The following is a 15,147-nucleotide window of genomic DNA, read 5'->3' as shown; positions in this document are numbered from 1 at the left end:
CCCCCCAGTCTGGCTGTCAGTCACTAAAACCGTTATCTCGAGTGACCAAAGATCAAATGCCTATATTTCAGATATAGAATTTACTTTTGCACAGAGACATCTTGAAATCCGGGGTGGGGAGGGGGCTTTCATATGGCTATAAGCATCCCTCTACTCTCAGTAGAACTCCAAGAGACTAGAGCCCCTTTAAAGAAAAAAATGCAAAAATAATGAAAAGGAAATAATTTTGGATTTTTCTTTTAGTGGCTCTTCAACTACCTCAGTTCTGAGAAGTTTTTTTTTTTTTTATGTTAGTAGATAGAACTGGCAAGGCGATTTTTTTAAAAAAGAAGAAACACGAGAAATAATCATTGTCCATGTATTTCTAAATGATATTATCACGAGGGGTTCAAGGAGGACACGGTGGGGGAAAAATTCTATTTGGTGTTGTGCTGGAAACACAGCGCCCTTTTTTTTTTCTAGTGAGCTGAAGTGTGCCAGCTTTTTCAGACGGAGGAATGCGGAGTGTCAAGGGGTCAGGATCAATCCGGTGTGAGTTGATGAGGCAGGAAGGTGGGGAGGAATGCAAGGAATGTCCCTGTTTGTGTAGGACTCCATTCAGTTCTTTGGCGAGCCGGCGGCTTGGGAGAGTATAAAAGCCAGCGCCGCCCGCCCAGCCTCACACAACTCTTCCCTCCAAGAAGAGGCAGCCAGAGCCACTCCAGCTCCGACCCCAGGAGACCGACCTCCTCCAGACTGCAGCCGCCCCAGCCGACAGTCCCAGACGCCACCGCCTGGAGCTTCCAGACACCAACCTCCGCCCAGAGTCCGTGTCCAGGCTCCGGCCGCGCCCCTCGTCGCCTCTGCGCCCCGCTGCTGTGCGTCCTCCCGCCGCGTCCCGACCATGATCGCGAGTCCTGTCAGCCTCGCTTTGGTGCTCCTCCTCGCCCTCTGCAGTCGGGTAAGCTTCTAGAATGACGGAAAAGACAGAGGGAGGGCAGAGCGAGCCGCGATCGCAGACTGACCGCCCTCCTCTTCCTCTCCGCAGCCCACTACCGGCCAGGACTGCGGCGCGCAGTGCCAGTGTACCGAGCCGGCGCCGCGCTGCCCGGCTGGTGTGAGCCTGGTGCTGGACGGATGCGGTTGCTGCCGCGTCTGCGCCAAGCAGCTGGGAGAGCTGTGCACGGAGCGTGACCCCTGCGACCCACACAAGGGCCTCTACTGCGACTTCGGCTCTCCGGCCAACCGCAAGATTGGCGTGTGCACCGGTAAGACCCGCAGCCCCCAATCCCAGGCCCCTGGCAAGAGAGAGCCCCTGTTTGGTGTTGAACCACCACTTCTGTCAAGCCCACCATGATTCCCTCTAGAAAGGGAATTGCTCACCTAAGTCCCTGTCTACAACTGCTTCCAGTCCTGACCCTAGCTCACTGCCTTGACAGGCACAGTGTCACAGCTGTTCTGATCTCTGGGACCCTCTGACATCTACATATTTCTCTTGCTCTCCTGCAGCCAAAGATGGTGCACCCTGTGTTTTTGGAGGGTCTGTGTACCGCAGCGGTGAGTCGTTCCAAAGCAGCTGCAAATATCAATGCACTTGTCTGGACGGGGCTGTGGGATGCGTGCCCCTGTGCAGCATGGACGTCCGCCTGCCAAGCCCTGACTGCCCCTTCCCAAGAAGAGTTAAGCTGCCCGGGAAATGCTGTGAGGAATGGGTGTGTGATGAGCCCAAGGATCGCACCGTGGTTGGCCCTGCCCTAGCTGGTGAGTTCTCGTCTTCTAAGTTTCTGTTATTCATTCTCCCCTACCTCAGGGCCCAGGCCCAAGTTCACCAAGCGAAGGGGAAAATTGTCCTATCTGGGTGTTTTACCTTGTGTTTATGTGTCCTGCTCTCACAGCCTACCGACTGGAAGACACATTTGGCCCAGACCCAACTATGATGAGAGCCAACTGCCTGGTCCAGACCACAGAATGGAGTGCCTGTTCCAAGACCTGTGGGATGGGCATCTCCACCCGGGTTACCAATGACAATGCCTTCTGCAGACTGGAGAAGCAGAGTCGCCTCTGCATGGTCAGGCCTTGTGAAGCTGATCTGGAAGAGAACATTAAGGTACGTATTCTGCCCTCAGTCCCTCATTTTCCCGGTATGGTAATGAAGAGAAGCAAAGTTAGGTGTCTTGACTCCCTTGTAATTATAGGCCTGTTATCTCCAAAAATATCTAACCGTGGAGCTGTCTGGCTGGAATGAGAGATTGTGTAAGAACAGCCACTGATTCTCCACTACAAAATTCTCCACGGTGTTAGCTAATTCAAGACACTCCAAAAGAGGCTATGGCTATTTTGGGAAAACTGGCAACTGAAACTGCCAGTCTCTCCACTCGGAATATAAACACAAGTCAGATGACATAGGGCTAGACTAGAGAGGGCTGAGGAAGGGCCACTCCCCTTGTAGTAATTGCCGTTTCACTTCTTGTCTTCCTTAGAAGGGCAAAAAGTGCATCCGTACCCCTAAAATCTCCAAGCCTGTCAAGTTCGAACTTTCCGGCTGCAGCAGTGTGAAGACCTACCGGGCTAAGTTCTGTGGCGTGTGCACGGACGGCCGATGCTGCACACCACACAGAACTACCACCCTGCCCGTGGAATTCAAATGTCCCGACGGCGAGATCATGAAAAAGAACATGATGTTCATCAAGACGTGTGCCTGCCATTACAACTGTCCTGGGGACAATGACATCTTTGAGTCCCTGTACTACAGGAAGATGTATGGAGACATGGCATAAAGCCAGGGAGTAAGGGACATGGACTTGTTAGACTATAACTTGAACTGAGTTACATCTCATCTTTCTGTAAAAAAACATTACAGTAGCACATTAATTTAAATCTGTGTTTCTAACTGCTGGGGGAGAAAACTTCCCACCAATAGTGAGAACGTTATGCCATTGTCATACTAATAGTCTGCCAATCTCAGACACTGGTTTGAAGACAGTTTAGACTTGACAGTTGGACTTCATTAGCACACAGCGCCAGAATGTATGTATACTGAGGTGTGTCTCCAGGAACAATGGAGACACCAGGAGAAAGGCTGGTGCTATCCGAGGTCATCTTAAAAGCAGCAATGTGCCTGCTGTTTGGGGAGGAAAATTATAGCATGCTTGCAGACGGACCTGCTCTAGCAACAGCTGGGCAGTGTATCCTCCTCCTAGAGGAGGCTGAGTCCAGCTGTTCTTTAACTGATAACAGCAGATTCAACTCTGACATTCTGATTCGAATGACGGTGGTCAGGAGTCGGAATCTTGTCTATTAGACTGGACAGCTTGTGGCAAGTGAATTTGCCTGTAACAAGCCAGATTTTTTTATTGATATTGTAAATATTGTGGATATATATATATATATTTGTACAGTTATCTAAGTTAATTTAAAATTGTCTGTGCCTATTTTTGTTTTAAATGCTTTTGGTATTTTAAACTGATAGCCTCAAATTCTGAACACCATAGTTAAGACATAAAGATTGTCTGTGATTCAAAACCAAGGAGATATTGAAGTGGAAATGGCAGCCTGAGTGATGGAGGTTTGCTGACGGTGAAGCAACACCTTGCAGGTCAGATTTCTGGTGGGAAATATGGTAACCTCACTGTCCGTGAACAAATGGCCGTTATTAAGAAATGGCTGGCTCGAGGGAGCTGGTCAGATTCCCATGTGGAAGTGTTTGCTTCAGCTTTGACTATGACTGTTTTTTGGGCAGTTTATTTGTTGAGAGTGTGACCAAAAGTTACATGTTTGCACCTTTCTAGTTGAAAATAAAGTATATATTTTTTTATATGAAGATCTTGACTGTTCTTTCTTATAAGTGTTTCTTGAGTTTTCCTGCATGGAAATGGGAAGTTCCTGTTTGTCTTAAGGTAACTCACTTAGGAGTTTACAAATACCTTTGGGATATATGAATAATAGGAATCAATAGAATCTTGTATAAGCATCTTCTGCAATGAAGGAAGTGTCATAGGATTGCGGATATGCACATCATGTTGAATACACAGGCATATGTAGTTGCTTAAGGAGCACTTTAAATTCAGTTCTATGTAGATGACTCTGGACTCCACTGACCCCTGTGATAATCCACTTGGTCCCCTTCACACCGGTACCTCTGGACTTTGGAGTTAATTTCTAATCTTGCACATCACAAATTAGTCTGTGCCTTGCATGGATAAAATATTTAAAATATTATCTTGCGTGTCCAACTACAGCTGTTTCTGAACTTGATGCTATCAACTGTTTAAATAGAAAGTATAGAATAACATGCACATTGAAATGAAATCCATATTTTATTGTGCACAATTATGTTTTCCTATTGCCATGATAACTTATGACAACTGTAAAAGACAGGATAAGACAATTCTCCATTTGTTAACATTAATGGAAATGGTTTTCATTGTAAAATGATTCCACACTATTGTCCCAAATGTTTGGCTGCATCAGACCTTATAATCAACATACCCTAATTACCAATGTGGCTTACTATCAAGAACCCTGATGTAGAGGTGATCCTGGACACACCCGGCTTCTGCTGAACAGTGATAAAGAGAGACCCACAAACACTCTAAAGGCAATTAAAAACCTGTTTTCTTTTCCTAGATGAGGATAGCTGTGGATTTCAGGGAGGAAAAAAGCATTGCAGACAGACTAACCTGTCCTGCAGTTAGAAATCTTCTCGTCACTCTGAGAGACAAAAATTACACCCGGAGGTGGAGACATGCTACAAACAGTGCCCATACCACAAACCAAACGAAAAACTTCCTATGAGAACAGGACTCCTGGTCGCAACACTGGGCTTTAGAGTGTGCCCTCACAGGTACAGGCAACTCTTGCAGTAGCAGCCATTGCCCAAGTGGGCATAAACAGTACATTGCTGGCTCCCACTTCCTTTCCGTCAACTGATGCCCAGCTGCAAAGATGAAGAGCCATGGTAAAAGAGCCTAACTTCTGAAGGGAACTCTGGAAAAACCAGAAGCTGTAGTGGATGAAAGGATTTCCAAATCTGCACACAGAAACAGTAAGTAAATTGCATAACCAAACTCCCATGTAATAAAATTAGGAGACAAGACACCCCTTGACCCCAAGATAGGAATGAAGACAAATCACCAACCACCCAAAGGCCTGAGCTGTATCAGCAGGCGTGGGAAAAGAGAAAAAAACAAGGGGACATGTGATGTTTTGAGAACAAGAGAGCTCCCAAGGAACCAGCAAGTGCTGGCTAGAACTACAGCTGGTTGGTTTGAAAACAGTGCTGACTTGAGTTGGGAGGGGGGTTGGGTGACTCCAATACAACTTACAATCAGGGCTGCTTTCCAAGACAAAATGCACACACTTAAAAACGGAATCAAAATAGAGCCTGTCAGGGCAACAGAAAGAAGACTGAGATAAAAATAAAAAGCTGGACCAAGTGGCAGAGGCCTGTGATCCCAGCTACTTGGGAGACTAAGTGTCTTAAGTGCTTGTTCTGCTGCTGTGACAAGATCCCTAGCAAAAGCAACTGAAGGAAGGAAGGGCTTAATTTGGGACACAGTTGAAGGACACAGGTGTTGGGGGCTATTGGATCACACTGTGAAACCCAAATTTGCATTCACATTAATTAAATAAAATTAACCTTGGGTCAGAAGGCTGCCTTAGCAACTAATGGACAGAAAGCAACCATAGAGCTAGAGAGGAGAGATAGAGAAGCACCGGAAGTAGTAGAATCTTGGAGGAAAGGCCTGTTTGTTCGTCCTGGGTGGAGTTTGGTTTTTCTCATCTGGCGAAGCAGAATCACCCATCTACCATCTCACCAGATGAGAAAGTCAGCTAGTTGCTACTCAGCCTGAGCTCACAGGTTTTCACCCCAGCCTTTGAATCTCAAGTCTTATTCTCATTAGAATGATGGAGATTTAGTTAAAGAGACCTTTAGTGGCAACAACAGGGCTGATACCTGTGGGAGCAGAATTTTCAGCAGGCTTCTGCCTGGCAGGCTGCTGCTAGAGAAACAGGCCCTTAATTGCGGCATTGCAATCTCTGGCAGAGGTAGCAGTAGATTAAGGTGCAACCACTGTGCCAAAGATAAAATGACACGCAATCTGTCGTGGAGGGGAAGTCAGAATGGTAAGAGCTTGAGGTGCCTGGTCAGAGTGCATCCTCAGTCAATGAGCAGACAGATAGAAATGCTCGAGTGTTCAGGTAGCATTCTTGGTTTTATTCACTCGAGGGCTGGACCACATCCGATGCAAGACAATGGTCTCGGTCTTAGCATCTCAATTAACCTGATAGAGAAAATTTCTCTTAACCAGACCCAGAGGCTTATTGTTGTAGTTCTCTTTCTGTTACTGTGATAAACACACTGACCCCTGAAATAAACAAAGATTTATTTCAGTTCACAGTATCTGGTCCATCATTAAGGGAAGCCGAGTAACAAGTTCAAAGCAGACACGTAGAGGTGGGCACGTAAACAGAGACCTTGGTGGAGCATTGTTTACTTGGCTTGCATTCTTGGGCTTGCTCATTTACCATTCCTATACAGCCCAGACCCACCGCCCTGGAATGGTACTACCCATAATATCAGTGCCCTGCTTTATCAATTAGCCATCGAGAAAACTCCTACCAATATGTTCACAGGCCCATCCAATGGAGGACATTCCTCAGTTAAAGTTCCCCCTTCCCTGGTATACCAGTTTGACCATTGAAACTCACTATGGCATTGCCTTTATGATTCTAGATGCTGTCAAGTTGACAATATTAGCCACCACGAGTCTATCCTTTGTCAACTAGACATGCAAACATAATCACACATAAGTCACAATTTTTGAGTCCTTCTCTCTGTAGGCTCTTGGACCTGTTGGCATTGAGCACTAACCATCACACTGAACTGGGAACCCAGAAAGATGATTCATTTGTCAAGGAAACAATATTAAACTAGTCTCAGATTCAGTTGCTCAGATTCAACAAGTTCACAACAGTGAAAAACAAAGATACCAGAACCTTAGAGGAAGGTGCTATGTTTCTGCCAAAGAAATGATAGGGCAGATAAGTAAGTAAGTAATAAGTAAGATGTTATTGTTAACTAAGATCTGAGTTATCCAGCTACAGAAAAAGATCCTGGATTCCATGAACAAGTTGGTATGTTTTTGAACACAATAAAAGACTTTAATTGAAAAAAATGAAAGCAATGTACAAAGTACACAGTCAAACCATTAAAAACATTTGATAACTCAAAGGCATACTGATCCCATGAACTGTTTTTAAGAAACGTATTAGTGAGCCAGTCCCAGAAACACATGTTTGAGATGTTAATATAAGAACTTGTCAATCTCAATGATAAAGTAGATCCTTTAAAAAAAAAACCTTTTAATGTGTAGTCATTTCACAAAATAATAGGTTTTGTTTTGATATATTTTCATGTGTCTCATGGACTTAGCTCATATCCACCCACCACCCTTTTCTTTCTCCTTTCTCTTCTACTTGTCTTTCACTTCTTCCCAAACACTTCCCCTTTCTTTATCCCATGCACCCATGTGCGTGCATGCGTGTGTGCGTGCGTGTGTTGTGTGAGATATAAATCCACATTCTGGATATGAGCAAAAATATACAATACTACCTTTATGTATTTTGAAAACAAATGGTCCCCAGTTCCATTTGTTTTCTTACAAATGACAGGGTTTTGTTTTAGAGCTGAATAAAAGGCTACTGTGTATGTATCCCACATTTTCGTTTGTTGATGCCTACCTAGACCGAAGCCATAAGTTGGCTATGGTGAATTATGCTGAAGTTAAAATGAATGTGCATGTATTTTTACAGTCTGTAGACTTGGATTCCTTCAGGTATGTTCTCAGAAGTGATTTAGCTGGGTTGTATGTTAGTTCCCTTTTTATTTTTCTGAGGAAACACAGCCTAGACTTCCAGAGCAGCTGAACTAATTTTCATTCCCACACATAGTGTCTAGACTGTCTTTCTTCCTGACTCCTCATCAGAATTGATTGTCCTGTCCTCATTGTTAACCATTTCGGCTGGGTTAAGAACACATCTTATCTTTAGAACTAAGATGAAAAGAAAGTTCGAGAGAGGAAAACACAGCCTACGGTGGCTGCATACAGAAAGAATAGCCATTAAAGATAAAACAGAAAATGAAGGTAGCATGTACTCCACAAAGCAGAATGCAGAGGCAGGAAGACAGAAAACCCAGCCACAGTGAAAAAGGGGTGAACTGCAAGCTCTCTCCTGAGCTGGACTTGGAAATAGCCGCATCAGTGAGTCCCCTTTAAAATGTGCACATGGGGGCTGCAGAGATGGCTCAGCAACTAAGAGCACTTACTGCTCTCGCAGAGGACCTGAGTGCAGTTTCCTGCACCTTCATGGCTGCTCACAACCATCTGTAATTCCAGTATCAGGGCATCAGAGGTTATTTCCTGGCCTTCTCAGGTACCAGGCACACGCAAGCCACCACACATTCATGCAAGCAAATGCTTATACGCGTAAAGCTCTTTAAATTTAAAAGTGTGCATGCACACAAGTACAGATGCACACATGCACATATACATACCTCTTCTCTGTATTGTCCACTGCAAAAGCATCCACAGAATGAGAACTTGGCAATGAAGGCTTTCTAAGAGCAGGTTTTAATGAAATGTAGGCGCTAAAACACCAAGGACTTTCTGGTGGTAGTTGACTCTAAGTAGAAGTATTGGATCTTTACAAGGGGGAAGCCTAGAGAAAGATGGAAAGATAACTGAGGGCACCATTTTCAAAAAGCATCAGTGTGCTTCTCGTGGAGCCTGTTATGTGCCACAAGAGTGAATGGCTAGAAAAGAATGCAGCATGCCCCTTGACTCCTTCTTGCTTCTGGTCAGCACATCACTGTTCTTTGCCTTTTCCCCTCATTCCTGTCAAGATGTCATCCTCCATACTGCAACCTGACCAGAAGGCATGCATGCAGCAGAGGCTCAATGAGAATATTCAGCCTCAAAACTGTGCCAGCCTACCCTTTAAAAAAGAAAGAAAGAACCCATTAAGGTTGGAGGGATGCCTCAATGTTTAAGAGGACTGACCGATCTTCTGGATGACTTGGGTTTGACTCTTAGTACCCTCAAGGTGGCTCAGAGCTATGTGTAACTCCAGTTCCAGGGGATCCAATGTCTTTTTCTAGGCATGCACATGTTACACATACATACATGTAGACAAAATACTTATACATATAAATTAAAATAAAATCTAATTTATTTTTTAAAAAACACTAACCTTAGGTCTTTGTCATGACAATAGAAACATGTCTAAGACAGTTGAACAGCATCATAAATGCACAAAATAAAATTTTTCTACTATGTCATTTTTTGTAGTATACTACATGTCTTATATAGTACCTCAGAGGAGATTAGTCCCTATTGGACCAAGCCCAGAAATAACCTAGGAAAAGCTTTGAAAAAATAAATTTCTTAATCAATACTATTACTTCATGATGTTCTGTTTAAAGAAAATTTGTGTCTTTTTTTTTACCATCTATAGTGTAGTTTTACAAATTCAAAAAGTAAGCAAATATTTTGTCACAGGAAATGAAAAAATGTATCTCATTTCCTCATTTAAAATAACAAAGAATATAACAAAACTGTTGGAGATTGCCACAATTTGGGATTTTGATAAACAGTTCACAAAAATAAATAAATAAATGGCTCAGCTGTTCAAGTTAGCATATCTTAATTAGCTTATGGCCAAACAGACCCAGATCCTCTAAAAATCCAGGCATGTGTTGCTTGTCTAGTCTATCTGCTTGTCTCATGTCTCCATGGACTTTCCTCCACAAACCTATAACTATTCTTTACCTCATGAATCATGCCGATTATATATAGACTGTTACCAAGACTAAGAACAAAGTAAACAAAGTCAAAACATTCTTAAAATACTCAGTTCCCAATCTAAATATAGGGTCCAAGGTAAAAGACATGTGGATCCATCTTCTGTATTAGTTGTTTAGAAAAATAGTCTGAGGTAAGATGGGGAGAAAGGCAATGATTCAGAGGCCGTTACATCTCAAGAGTGCAAACTGGAGGGCTAGAATAATGACTCAGTGGTTAGGAGAACATGCTGCACTTATGGAAGACCAAGGTTCAGTTCACAGAACCTATATGGCAGCTACAGTCATCTGTGACCCCAGTTCCAGGGTTCTGATGCCCTCTTCTGGCCCGGAACACAGACGTAACATAGACATACAAACAGGCAACACTTATACACATAAATTAATATAAATAAATCTTTCAAACTCACCAGTAGGGTAGCAAACAGGATTTAAATAAATAAGTGTAAAAGTTATTAAAGCTTGCATTAGCCAACAAATATTATCACAATTTTGCTATGAAAGTTAACATGCACAATTTATATAAAACCTAACCGTATATCTTAGTTAGGGTTTTTATTGCTGTGAAGAGACACCATGACCACACCAACTCTTACAAAGAAAATATTTAATTGAGGTGCCTTGCTTACAGTTTCAAAGGTTCAGTCCATTATCATCATGATGGGGAACATGGTGGGATGCAGGAAGATGTGGTACCAAAGGAGTAGCAAGGATTCCTACATCATGCAGGAAACAGGAAGTCAACTGAGATACTGGGTGGTTTTGAGCATAAGAAATCTCAAAGTCCGCCTCTACAGTGACACACTTCCTCTAACAAGACCACACCTGCTCCAACAAAGCCACACCTCCTAATAGTGCCACTCCCTATGAGATTATGGAAGCCAATTACATTCAAACTACCACATTATACATCTATGATACCATAAATCTTCACTCCCTAATATTTATGTAAGAAAAATAAAAAAATATGAAAAATTCAAAGCAAATTTGTTCATCCACAAATTGAAAAATATACATAAATGTCTCTTAATAAGAGAACAGATAGAATAAGGGACATTTATCCAGTGATATACTACACAGTGACAGAAAAGAAACTAAATATGCTATTTCAGGAAAAACATAAACTGAGCATAAAATCATATAAACTGAACAACCCCATCTATATGAGACCAAATAAGCAAAATTAATCAACAGTGATGGAAGTGGGCATTATAGGTACTTTTGGAGGCAGAACATAAAATAACTTGAACCTAATTATCAAATGTATACATTCTATTTAAAAAGCCTTGGATGCTTTGAAAAAATGCATCTAAGAACTTTCAATAATTTTGTCATAACACTCAAAAGAATTATCTGGAGTGATTTTTTTCATCTTTATATTTTCTACTTTCTAAATTATCCACAAAGAACATCTATAATTTTATCTTTATTTATATAACATAATTCTTGATTGATTCTTTGGGAATTTCACGTTATTCACCCCAATCCCTCTCACCTCCCTGTCCCTCTATATCTGCCCCTCACCACTTCAGTGTCTCTCTCCTAAAAGGAAAAGGCCCCTCAAAATTAACTAGAAAAAAAAATGAAGAAAAAAATACATCTCGCTCCTCTCTCTTTCCTGTCTCTCTAACACCTCTTCATTTATTCTAGAAGCTTGGGAGCTGCAGTGTGTCACGTATTAGATCCTTTTGTCTAAGCAGCCTCTCCCACAAAGGTTCATTGCAATGAGTCATTGGTCTGGTTCAAGGCCTCTGGTACACCATATCCCTGGACCATGCTTGAAATTCCTCTTGAATATCCTGCTGTTGCCCCAAGGTCCTGGAGATCCTGTGGCTATCATTCTGCAGGAACAGTCCCTTCATGCACTCTGACAGATCATAGATGTTAGGGTGGGCCAACGCAAGGCCCAGAATGTGGGTCTGGGTGGTAACTAAGCAAGTCAACCTGGGCCACAAGGACCACTCCCTGCTCAGGCGAGGGGTGGAGTCAGCTCTCCTAGACCCTTTCCATAGGGGTCAGCTCTCCCTTGCCTGTGGGAAGAGATGAGGCATTTCTCCTGAAGTGGGAGGGGGGGCAGCTTTCCCCTGAGGGGCAAGGCCAGCTATCCCAATGCCAGTGAAAGATCAGGAAGCTCAGCATATCCCTCAGATTTCAACAGGCATAGTACTATGACCCCCTTGTGGAAACACAGCCGTGAACATCATCACAGACCCCAGCTGCATCAATATCTTGAACCCAGACGTGGCCCTCAGCATAGCTATTACTCTTTAGTCAGAAAAATAAGCAACTTTTAATATCTCATCTGATTTCTTAAAAGATAGCACGTAGTACACATAATCTTTATAACATGTTTAACTACAGTGTTATATGTATGGAAAATCAAATGTATCATTTTATGAATGTAAAATCTCTATCCTGGGAGCATCATTGAGAAAGTCCCAAGATGCAAGTCTCTTACAGATAAGCTACGTCTGATAAAATATCTGGGGGACTCATGCCAACTTTCATTTAAATCTTACACAACACCTCGATCTCTTCAGCATTTATTTTTGTATTTGCTTATCAGCTCTGTCCCTTCAATCATAAATTCAAAAAGGAAGTAATGAATGGAAGTTACAAAATTATATGTTTGGTTTATGCTTAAGGGATGGAAAGAACTTCATTTGATTGTAGAATACAGCCAGTTTCTAAGGTTTCTGGAGTCCCATGTTGAAAATAGTGTCTTGCTATGTGCAATTCAATTTAGAAATAGTAGTTTTCAACATTTATTTGCAAACATATTCCATTAGGATCCAGGTAGGAAAATAGATAGAAAATACCACTTTAAAAAAAATGGCAGAGAAACCCTGTCTCGAAAAAACAACAACAAAAAAAGATTCTTATCTGCTTTCCTTTTATCTAATTAAAAAAGTATCAAAAACTAACAAGATAAAAACTAAAAGCATTCTAGAACAGGAGCCAAACAAAATAGTGTTTTCAATCATCTGTATTCACATGTGTATAAATAATATTATTAAAAATATTCTGTATAAACATATTTTTATACAAAAAAATGGGCTCAAATAACCCATAGAGTTTCTAAGTCCTTCCTCTGTGAAGGTTGTTGATAACAAAACACATAAAGTTTCCATTTTTATCCAAAATGTTATAAAGACAAAGTTAGGAAAATAAGATTCTTGAGGAAAGCTGGTTGAGGGTGGTCTTTACTCCTCATCCTGCATTTCCAGGTGACTTAGATCTACCATCATCCTTAGTAGAGTATCTCACAAGGCACTCTAATACAGCCGCCAATGTGCTGGGTGCTACACAAAGCAATCTGAACTTGTGAAACAAAGTTGAATCTGATACAAAGCATGCATAATCCGAGCACCTAAAAAGCAATTTGTGTTGAAAATGTTTGATCTGTCTTTCAAACCTAAAACCCTTCATCCACTTTCACAATGTTGACTTGTATTCATTTTTTATCCAGTGCCTCTGATCTGGTCTGTTTGTGACTAAAGTCCTCTAAAACTGAAACATCTACCATAAAAAATTAAAGATAAATGTCTATTTTCATACTTTAAAAAATATTCTTTCATGTCATTCCAGAGGATTTTTTTTTTATGCGAACAGACAAAAACTCCCTTTTCATCACAATCTGAAATCCTCCCCAGTTAAATTCTTTCACTGTGTGTCAGCTTTGCCCCGTGTTTATTATACTCTCTGCAGGGAGGGCCATTGAGCACCAAAAACGACATTCAGTTCAAAATCTTAGGAAGTGCTCTCAACAACACTGATTGGCTTTTATTTTACTTATTTGCATTTTCAAATGCTTAATTTAATTAGTTTGTTCTGTGCAGATCATGAGTATGTGTGTGCAGGTTTGTGAATGCTCCGGCATGCATGGAGGCCAGAGAGTAAACTTGAAAAGTCAGTTTCTTTCTACCACTTCAGGTTCCTGGGATTGAGCTAAGGTCATGAGGTGCTTTACCCTGTGAGTCAGCTGACCAGCCCTTTATTTGTGCTTTTAAACTTAGCCCATCATTTGGGCTGATGGATCTCAGGGCAGGAATTGTAATTTTAAGACAGGGTTATTGGGCAAGTTTACATATTTATATTAAGGGGCACTGGGAGGTCTGGGGCATTTCCCAGAATTCTATTGACATAGATGCCACAATGTCAGGATGTGGTGAGAGAGAGAGAGAGAAAGAGTCATGTGGGGGAAATGGCCAACACCACAGTTCCCTAAATTGGGGGTATTTGGGAAAAAGAATGACCAGCTTTCTCGTGTGACCTTAGGAGCTCAGTGTGTGGCATTGGGTTTGACCTTAGTGCCTTAGTGACCAACAGAGAAGCAAGTCAGAAAAGCAACCAGAAATGTTACCCTGAAATAATACCACACATGTCCACTCCGACACACGTAGCAGTTCTCAATGATTTTTCAAACTCTTTGTCAGGGCTGTCCTTTTTCTATCTATTGTGGTAATTTTTTTTTCTTGTACTGTTCTAGACATGGCTCTTTGGTGACCTCTCATAGATACAAATTGCTGGCCAAGCACATAGATAGAGCAAGGGTTCTCAACCTTCCTAATGCTGCAATTAATTTAATACAGTTCCTCGTGTTGTAGTGATCACCCCACCATAAAATCATTCTCATTGCTCCTGTATAAATGATTTTATTTCTATTATGAATCATAATGTAAATATCTGTGTTTTCTGATGGTCTTAGGTGACACTGCGAAAGGATCATTCCATCACCACAGGGGTTGCAATCCAGAGGTTGAGAACCACTGACATAGAAGAGTCCACAAGGAGAAAATGCCTTTTCAGTCATTCACACTGAAAGTCCCACATCTCTAAGCAAGGTTTCTGCTCATGTTAGGGAGAGAAGCTATTCAGTCAAGCCTTTCAGAATCTATCAATGTTCCAGGGGCGTAGGAGTCAGGAGCAAGTATCCATGGCAGAGAACTGCTTTAGGTACTGTTGGTAAAGATGGAAGCCAGTGGGAGGGGCTTCTGGAAGTGACTGCTATGGCGATCTTTGATTACCAGCATTGGAAAGAAACTCCTGGAAGCTGCAATTGCCAGAAGCTATAGCCAGAAGGCTCCACTGGGAGTTCACTGCCTAGAAGCTTCCTTGGGTATATCTAACAGAGAACTAGATCTGTGGACCAGCTATGCGAAGGGAGTTTTTTGGGTGAAGGGTGTTTTTCTTTCAGTTGTCATTTTGTTGAAACATGCACAGGTGACTCACCCTTGATTTTAGAGAAAATCTTATTACCATTCACACTGAGCATCATAATTTCCCTCAAAACCTGGGCGTCCATG

General features: G+C 42.1%; 1 protein-coding gene across 1 annotated transcript in view; it reads left to right on the top strand.

The window, feature by feature from the left end:
- Positions 1-3,793, top strand: part of Ccn2 (cellular communication network factor 2) — a 9,829-nt gene extending 6,036 nt beyond the window's left edge. Inside the window, exons 3-7 of the mRNA XM_005360915.3 lie at positions 590-940; positions 1,028-1,247; positions 1,489-1,740; positions 1,875-2,086; positions 2,460-3,793. Coding sequence (XP_005360972.2) covers positions 590-940; positions 1,028-1,247; positions 1,489-1,740; positions 1,875-2,086; positions 2,460-2,756 — 1,332 coding nt within the window. The 3' untranslated portion in view covers positions 2,757-3,793. The remainder of the gene's footprint in view (positions 1-589; positions 941-1,027; positions 1,248-1,488; positions 1,741-1,874; positions 2,087-2,459) is intronic.
- Positions 3,794-15,147: the final 11,354 nt, after the last annotated feature.

Source organism: Microtus ochrogaster, linkage group LG4, assembly GCF_000317375.1.
Source record: "Microtus ochrogaster isolate Prairie Vole_2 linkage group LG4, MicOch1.0, whole genome shotgun sequence".
NCBI classification, from domain to species: domain Eukaryota; kingdom Metazoa; phylum Chordata; class Mammalia; order Rodentia; family Cricetidae; genus Microtus; species Microtus ochrogaster.
Note: the sequence above shows the minus strand (reverse complement) of the source record. Positions and strands in the feature narration are given on the sequence as shown.